This window comes from Sinocyclocheilus grahami, unplaced genomic scaffold (genome assembly GCF_001515645.1).
Source record: "Sinocyclocheilus grahami isolate Dianchi unplaced genomic scaffold, SAMN03320097.WGS_v1.1 scaffold385.1, whole genome shotgun sequence".
Taxonomy (NCBI): Eukaryota; Metazoa; Chordata; class Actinopteri; order Cypriniformes; family Cyprinidae; genus Sinocyclocheilus; species Sinocyclocheilus grahami.
The window spans coordinates 578,398-587,747 of NW_015505564.1; the positions used below are offsets into that span (position 1 = coordinate 578,398).

The 9,350-nt window shown below is 37.6% G+C and overlaps 1 protein-coding gene across 1 annotated transcript in view; it reads right to left on the minus strand.

Annotated features, from left to right (window-relative positions):
• Positions 1–520: 520 nt before the first annotated feature.
• eef1e1 (eukaryotic translation elongation factor 1 epsilon 1) overlaps positions 521–9,350 on the minus strand; it is a 14,226-nt gene continuing 5,396 nt past the window's right edge. The window contains exons 2-3 of the mRNA XM_016231223.1: positions 6,429–6,536; positions 521–1,846 (exon numbers count right to left, since the gene is read on the minus strand). Coding sequence (XP_016086709.1) covers positions 1,703–1,846; positions 6,429–6,536 — 252 coding nt within the window. The 3' untranslated portion in view covers positions 521–1,702. The remainder of the gene's footprint in view (positions 1,847–6,428; positions 6,537–9,350) is intronic.

Genomic DNA, 9,350 nt, shown 5'->3' on the forward strand with positions numbered 1-9,350 from the left:
GAGTGTCCTATACCTCCTGCTGTGGATTTTTTGTGGCTTAAAACATCTTAGATTTTCCTAAACTTCAGGCTAAAGCAATTGTGACCCCATGACACCTGAACTGATGTTTAAAAAATGTGGAAAACTTTAGTTAAAATCTCCTTAAAGACCTCCATTCAGGAACATCTGCTACATGTGGTTTGGTCATCTTTTGTGGACGTGAAAGAGGCGATAAATTTCATTTTGATGAGGGAAGCCTCTTTTAGATTAGCCGCCCAATTAAATCTAGAGACAGAAATAAACAGGCAGACAGAGACTTCACTGTGGATAGCTCCATTATCTGGTCACAAGGCCTGTTCTGATGACTGCAATATTTCTGTCGCTTCTTCAGTTTGCTATCCCACAAACACACATTGCTTTGTTCCGCTGCGGTTCCTCTATGAACACACTGAATGTCAGATGGAAATTCTTCGAATTCTGTAAAAAAATGGGATGTGTCATATATCCACAAAGAGGACTCGTACAAAAAGGACACTGATAGTTCTGTTTTCCCTTTTTCATTTATTGGCACAGGACAACATTCTGTTGACATTAAAGAACACAAACTTGAGCTTGAGAACAGCAGACATTTCATAAAGAAGGCTTACAGGAAAGGAAGTATAATAAAAAGAACAGAGGGATCTTTTCGTCAGCATATGCACAGCAGATAAGTAAATGTGCAAAAACACATCTCCCTTTCATAAGAAGAGGATTTTCCACCATATAGGCTACAGACAGAGCAGCTCCAAACCAGATTGGCCACATGTTGTACGTTGCATGAAGCACTCGGTTTCCCGAAAGATGTTTTAAGTCAATCTTTTATGATCAATAAAGCTGCTATGTTCTCAGGAACAAGTCTCTTGAAACTGGAAAAGCTTTTTTTTTGTCTTGAACCCTTTATATAAATGCTTTAATTTTGTGCCATGAAAACACAAGCACAGATCTTCAACAATGCCTGATTCAAAACTATTTTGAATATTGAAAACCTTTGACGCAGCCAGTGATTTATATAACAGAAGTGGATCAAGCGGTTGAATACTTTAACTGTGGGAAAAAAATCACAGCTATCAAAGAAGGGGATTTTGGGGAAAATGACGCTTGTTGTGGATGGATTGAAAAGCACATGAATATCAGAACACACCAGTGCTGTCTGTGCAGCTACAGCTGGTAGTCTGCCCACTGCCCCAGAGCAAGAACACGACATCCTATCAAACCTCAGAGTACTGCCCACACCAGCGCCAAGACTAGAGGAAAGAGGCGAACGGCAGAAGAAAATGCCAAATGAGGAACGATATGTGGCTTGAAATGAGGGATATTCATGTTATCTTAATTAATGACTACCTTATGTTAAAGAGATATTAATAGATTTACTTGTTTTGTATTCAGGTTATTATTTAAATTAACTGCCTTTTCATTAGCAAAAGTTTTATTTAACCACAGCCACTATTCTCATTGTTGATTCTGAGGTACTCTAATCCACATAATTTGAATAAACCTTTCACAAACTACACTCATTCTAAACACACAAAAATAACACTACTAATGGACACGAACTTGCTCACACAAAACAAAAAAAAGACCTGCTTTACGTATTCTGACTGTTTGGTTTAACATTAGGGTTGTGACGCATATTGTGACCATAAATTCAGGATTATTTGACAACAACAACTAGTTACCAAGGCTTTCAGTAGTGACCACTTGGGTAAACTCTGTTCCTCAAAACCACCACAGGAGGTAAATGGTGTCGTACGCCTGGATAGTGCTGGATATGATCAAACCACCTGGTGATATTCAGATATCGCTCTTTCTCCTGTACAGCCAATTCCACCTAAGAAAAGTAAGGACAAACATGACACGGTGAACATTAAAGGGAAAAAGAAATGTGCGTAACACTAGAGGCATCCAGTAAAATATCGACAAAAAGTACTTGCCTTCTTGGGCTTTATTAATTAATGAATTTATTTTTACAGCATTGATCTAAATTAAGATACTATTGACCTATTACAATATAATATATACAGCATTTTATATAGTATAAAATGCAAAAAAAAAAATAAAAATAGGCCAATTAATGTCTTAAGACTAGACTTTTAATGGCCTTTTAAACTGAGAATGATGCGAAAAAGTGAAGCAAATCAGTAACGAATGATCACCTTCAGCTAATTCAGGCCTGCACGCTAGGTGGCAATGACTAAAAATGCATTTCATACCTGGACACGAGGTGGCGCAACTCGCCACTCAGCTGATCGTCCTATCGTTTTTTGACCAGTGAGAAGAAGAATGACTTAAATGTTGGCACATAGCACACACAAACTGGTAATTCAGGCCCAGTTCTACCCTCTAAGCACTCTCAAATGAAAGCAAGAGCACACCCAGTTGAAGGTTTAATAATAGCTTCATGGATGAAACAGATTTGGCAAACACTCCAGTTGCTATTTGTGTTTGCGTTCTGTGGAGCACCAAAGGTTTCTATTTACAACATGTTTGTGCAGCATTGAGCAAATTAATAACTATTGGTTTCTTGAAGACGATGGCCAATCAGAGGTGTCTCACCGCTGAAAACGCGGTTCTGAGTTCTGAAACTTTTATCAGACATTAACTGTTTATCAGACACATACACGCTAGGGCTGAACGATTAATTGCATTTGCGATAATATCGCAATATGGAAAAACGCGATTTTTCAATCGCAGAGGCAGATTTTTTTTATAGGTTTAAAGGGGCGCACGACCAGAAAAGTTTGAGAACCACTGGTCTAAAGTTTAAAGACAGTGTAAGACAGTGTTTAAAAAGTGCAGCCCACATGTTTACATTTGTTTATTACAGTGACTTTGAATTATCTAAAGTAGTGTGGTAAAGCAACAGATTTGTTTTTATATTTCTGCAATCTACTTTAGCTTGTGCGATTTGTTACTGACTTTCATATTAATGTTTACATCAGGCTTATTTGTCAGTGCCTTATGGTGTCATCATTATTACATGCTTACAAGGTTGGAAGTTCAACAAATCAGTCAATATACTACTGTGATTGTAGTTGTTAAATAAAAATGTCATTCATATCAATTCATGCATCACCTAATTTTATCGTAACATAAAGGCCTGGCTTACAGAAAAGAACATTTATGTTTAATCTATCTAATATTGTGTTGGTCATACTATACAATGATTTACAGCTTGTCTTTGTTGAATAATACAGAAAAAAAAGAGCTTTAAAAAATAATTGCATATCAAATCGCAATCACAATTAGATTATTTTCCAAAATCGTTCAGACCTAATACACGCTGCAAAGTTTCAAGAACGACATATGCATATTTCTGCGGGATTCCCTCTTTAAATAGCAATGATTAACATAGTGATAACCATAACAATGGACAGGGCAAAATATGTCAAAATGTGCATTAAAGGGTTAGTTCACCCAAAAATGAAAATTAGCCTGTGTTTTACTCACCCTCGAGCCATCCTAGGTGTATATGACTTTCTTCTTTCAGATGAATCCAATTGGAGTTATATTACAAATTGTCCTGGCTATTCCAAGCGTTATTATTGCAGTGGGTGGGTGTTTCTCTTTAACAGTCCAAAAGATGTTAAATAAAGCGCACGCATCCATAATAAAACATGCCTTACACTGCCCCGGGGCATGAATAAAGGCCTCCTGTAGCGATTCCAATGCGTTTTTGTAAGAAAAATATCCATATTTCAAACATTTGTGGAAGTCTGTCATACGTGGAAGCTGTTCCGGCGGATGACGTAGGACGTATGTGTCACGCTCGCGCGCCTCTGAGATATGCTAATCTCACGAGTTTGTTTACAGAAGCAAAAGAAGCAAAGTTTCCTTACTTTATATCGAAATCCCCTGACATTTTTCTTTACAAATCCTCAGTTTGTACTTCTAATTCCTGACCGGCGTTTTGTTTTGTTCTCTCTCCGTGTTCGTCACTAATCACACAATGCCGATGTCCTACGTCATCTGCCGGAACTGCTTCTGCATATGACAGATACCGGAAGTGATAGAAAAGTGTTTATTACATTTGAAATATGGATATTTTTCTTCCAAAAACAAATGGATTTGCTACAGGAGGCCTTTATTCGCCCCCCGGAGCTGTGTGAGGCACATTTTATTACAGATGCGCGCACTTTATTTAATGTGTTTTGGACTGTTGAACAGAAACACCCACCCACTACAATGACAGAGCTTAGATTTTTAATATAACGCTGGTTGGATTCATCTGAAAGAAGAAAGTCATATACACCTAGGATGGCTTGAGGGTGAGTAAATAACAGGCTAATTTTAATTTTTGGGTGAACTAACCCTTTAAGACTAGAGCACCCTCACTAAGTACAGAAGCACCCTCTGTGATTTAATTCTGGAAGTGCACAAAGAAAATGGATTTCTCTACCAGCAGCAGCAGAGTTTTTGTTTTACTAAATGAAAAAAAAGATAATAAAAAGATGGTGTTATTGGGTACACCCTATTCTTGAGAAAAGAGAAAAGCATGGGGAGTTCCACAGATTGCTGGTGAGTGCATTATCATTCTATTTGCCTTGTTAGAAAAAGAAACAAAGAATGTTGCAGTTTTATGAATAGTGTTATATAATGTTATATAATATTTTTCTTCTGTTTTTACACTTCAGTTTATGTCATTATAATGATTTTCAAAACAGTTTTCTGTGCTATAGCGCTAACTATCTCACTCTTTTGTGCAACAGCAGCACCTCCGGGGGTGTGATCTAATTCTGCCTTCACGTGCTATCGAAATTATCGTAAATACGAGTTTCCTATTCGGAAATTGGACATGAATGGCCTCTCAAGTTGTATTTACAACTGAGAAACTTGAAGAAAATTTTGATATCCAAGTTTCCAAGTTGAGCAGGGCATACATTTTAAACATGGCGGAGGAGAGAAACATATTTGCTTTTATTCGCTTTTCCCACAACATCTACATTGATAAGATAAAGTCCTGAATATTTGCATATATAAATAACCAATTTATGCATATTCTATTATTGAACACAGCAAAAAAAAACGAAATTTAGGAATCGTCAGCCAGCTGAATATTTATATGTCAGTAAATATTTATATGGTTACCAATGAATGGGACGCTACGCTCTTATTCAAAAACTGTTGGATATTGACTAAATATCTCCTATACCTTTTGGCTTTAATGAAATTTCCCCAAGAAACCAGCAAGAATGAATGGGCCATCCACCATGATTTCAGTTCTTTCTGACAACAAAGCACTTGAACACGACAAATTCATAATTACAACTTCACAAGTGGGAAGTAGAAAGTTTCTGATACCAGGTGAATGTAGCGTAAAGTTACAATTTTAATTTGCACAGGTTGTTTCATCATAGGGCGACGAGGGAAAAAAAATCGACTCTTGGAAAGTTTTATTTGTCACAGTGATGCTCTACTGGCAACTGGCTCTACAACTCGGATAAATAGTTAAGCAAAAGTAGTACTTTCTGGCCATCAGACTAAACACTATGTTTGCCAAAAGCCAAACACTGTGCAACATACAGCAAAAAAGGAGAAATCTACTAAACACCTGAAGAATGGTAAATACAAATATGTTATTTTGGGTTTAATAATGGTAGTACAATTTCTAGGCATTTGTATTCACTTTTACATGGGGGGGTATATATATAACCTGACAGAACTGGAGAGGATCTGCAAGGAGGAATGGCAGAGGATCCCCAAATCCAGGTGTGAAAAACGTGTTGCATCTTTCCCAAAAAGACTCATGGCTGTATTAGATCAAAAGGGTGCTTCTACTAAATACTGAGCAAAGGGTCTGAATACTTAGGACCATGTGATATTTCAGTTTTTCTTTTTTAATAAATCTGCAAAAATGTCAACAATTCTGTGTTTTTCTGTCAATATGGGGTGCTGTGTGTACATTAATGAGGAAAAAAAATTAACTTAAATGATTTTAGCAAATGGCTGCAATATAACAAAGAGTGAAAAATTTAAGGGGGTCTGAATACTTTCCGTACCCACTGTATATATATATATGAATTACCAGGGGGTGAATATTTTATATATAAGAAACTGTATGTCTAACTGACCTTATCTTCAGGAGATTTAAACTGAGTGACACACTAATGCCTTCTGGGTAATGACAACTCTCTGTCAGTCATTTAGTCAGTCAATTACAAACACTGACATGGAGAGATGTGATCTTCTATTATCTTTCTTTCTAATTCTCATTTAATCCCTTTCTTCCTTTCTCAATGGGCTCCTTCAGGCTCCTTAAACTTCCTTGGCTGATGTCCTGGGAAATGACATCACTACGTCTCATCTTTTCTGCCGTGTCAGGTTTCTCCTGTACTTTAAGCAGCTTACTGCTTTAATTGGGTGCTCTGCATCACTTCTCTCAAACGATTGAAGTTCACAGCTGAGGGACTTACAACAATGTGGTGAATGCCATAATACATGAGGATGTCTGCCAGGGTGAAGAAGTTCCCAGCAAGGTAAACTTTGTCCTCAAGGTACTGGTTAAGATCCTGCAAGGGAAGTATAAAAGGACGTCACTCTGGGTCACTCACTCATTTTGAAGGGTTAATGGGACTTCTAAAAAGCCATGCATACGATTAAAGGAATACAACTTCAGATGCATTTAACATGAACAGATTCAAAGCTTGCTTTAAACAAAGCACATTATATGGTACATTGACAATTAAATTGTTTCACGAATAGTTTAGCAGGATCACCAACATATAAAAGCACTGTTACTGTTAGAACACTGTTGTGTTCTGTTGTTCCATTTACTGCAGTTTAAGAGATCACCGCTACTGGCAGTTTAACAGGGCTCCAGACTGAGCATAGAATGAGCACATACTACACTTTGCAGACTTTTTAAGTCGAATTTGCACCAATTTACAATTTAATCACCACTCGTTCGTTTGCATCAGTATGTGATTTATCAAAATCACCACAGTGAGACGTTTGCATGTGAGTGTTTCTTTCACTGCTATATGGCATCTTTGTTTGCTTTGCTCACCGTATGCAAAAAAACACACAAAGTAACCCGTAATAAAGTAAATCATCATCTTAAACTCCATGTACTGCAAGTTATTTTCCCATGTACAGTGGTGTGAAAAAGTGTTGGCCCCCTTCCTGATTTCTTTTTTTTTTTGCATGTTTGTCACACTTTAATGTTTCAGATCATCAAACAAATTTAAATATTAGTAAAAGATAACACAAGGGAACACAACATGCAGTTTTTAAATGAAGGTTTTTATTATTAAGGGAAAACAAAATCCAAAACTACATGGCCCTGTGTGAAGAAGTGTTTGCCCCTAAACCTAATAACTGGTTTATCACACCTGAATGTTCTTTTTCTGAAATGCAGTGTTACTCTTACGCCAGACGTAATGGTGTCCCATTACCTTCCAAAAAGTTCAACTTTTGTCTCGTCAGTCCACAGAGTATTTTCCCAAAAGTCTTGGGGATCATCAAGATGTTTTCTGGCAAAACTGAGACGAGCCTTTATGTTCTTTTTGCTCAGCAGTGGTTTTTGTCTTGGAACTCTGCCATGCAGACCATTTTTGCCCAGTCTCTTTCTTATGGTGGAGTCATGAACACTGACCTTAACTGAGGCAAGTGAGGCCTGCATTTGGAATGTTGTTGTGGGGTCTATTGTGACCTCTTGGATGAGTCATCGCTGTGCTCTTGGGGTAATTTTGGTCGGCCAGCCACTCCACTGTTCCATGTTTTTGCCATTTGTGAATAATGGCTCTCACTGTGGTTCGCTGGAGTCCCAAAGCTTTAGAAATGGCTTTATAACCTTTTCCAGACTGATAGATCTCAATCACTCTCTTTCTCATTTGTTTCTGAATTTCTTTGGATCTCGGCATGATGTCTAGCTTTTGAGGATCTTTTGGTCTACTTCACTTTGTCAGGCAGGTCCTATTTAAGAGATTTCTTGATTGCGAACAGGTGTGGCAGTAATCAGGCCTGGGTGTGGCTAGAGAAATTGAACTCAGGTGTGATAAACCAGTTTTAACAGGGGGGCAAACACTTCTTCACACAGGGCCATGTAGTTTTGGATTTTATTTTCCCTTAATAATAAAAACCTTCATTTAAAAACTGCATGTTGTGTTTACTTGTGTTATCTTTGACTAATATTTAAATTTGTTTGATGATCTGAAACATTAAAGTGTGACAAATATGCAAAAAAATAAGAAATCAGGAAGGGGGCCAACACTTTTTCACACCACTGTATGTCTTGAGTGAAATTAACCCGAGAACCTGAGATGTGACCTTTCGTTTTTGAGACTTACATCAGTTGTTGTGATTTGATCTGAACGGAAACAGTGCAATGCTATCCGTGTGACACAGCTGACACAGAACAGCATACATTGTTTTATGTCCAGCGGATATTCTCCAAAATGGCACCAGGATGATGCGGAGGAGACGAATTGTTGAATAAAGTTGTTATTTATTTTTCTTTTGCGCACAAAAAGTATTCTCGTAGCTTTGTATAATTGCAGATGAACCACTGATGTCACATGGATTATTTTACAGATCTCCTTGCTACGTTTCTGGACTTGGGAACATTTCAGTTGTGTTGCTGTCTATGCAGGGTCAGACAGCTCTCAGATTATTTTATAAAAAATATCTTAATTTGTGTTCCAAAGATGAACGAATGTCTTACGGGTTTGAAACGACATGAGGGCGAGTAATTAATTACATAATTTTGATTTTTTGGGTGAACTAACCCTTTAAGAACACCCACTTTCTGTGGTAAAATCACTGCTTGTTGCTTTCTTGATCACCTTAATTCATCCAATCTGCTTTTACAGCTGAAACTATCTGTATTATTAAAGGCCTCTTGAGAATGAAAGACCTAAAGCTTGGAGGTATTCAAATACTTCAGTGACTGTAAAATTAACAGTAACATTATTTCAGGGACCAATTAGTTGCTTATTCATATTGCTGTAGTACTTAAAATAGACCTTTAAATAAAGTGTGACCAAATGAATTGTAATATATTGTAGTATTATTGGTTATCTGATTGATGGAGTGCAGGCATAGTACAAGTGTGTGTGCTTGTCCGAGTGTGTGTAAAGAGTGTCTCATCTGAACACTGTTCACTGCCTCCATTAGCCCTCAAGACAATGTGCTGTATTGTGCACAAGTGCTGAAGATGCTCCTGTCCCCTGAGACCTGTACAAACACACACACACACACACACCACCCCTGCTATAGCATTTAGGCTTTAGAAAGTTCTACATGAAATTCACTCTTGCTTTGTTCATGGAAGAGTGGCTGGACAGCCTACAGACACATCTGTGTTATGCTGGACCATGTAGAATTATGAGATGTTG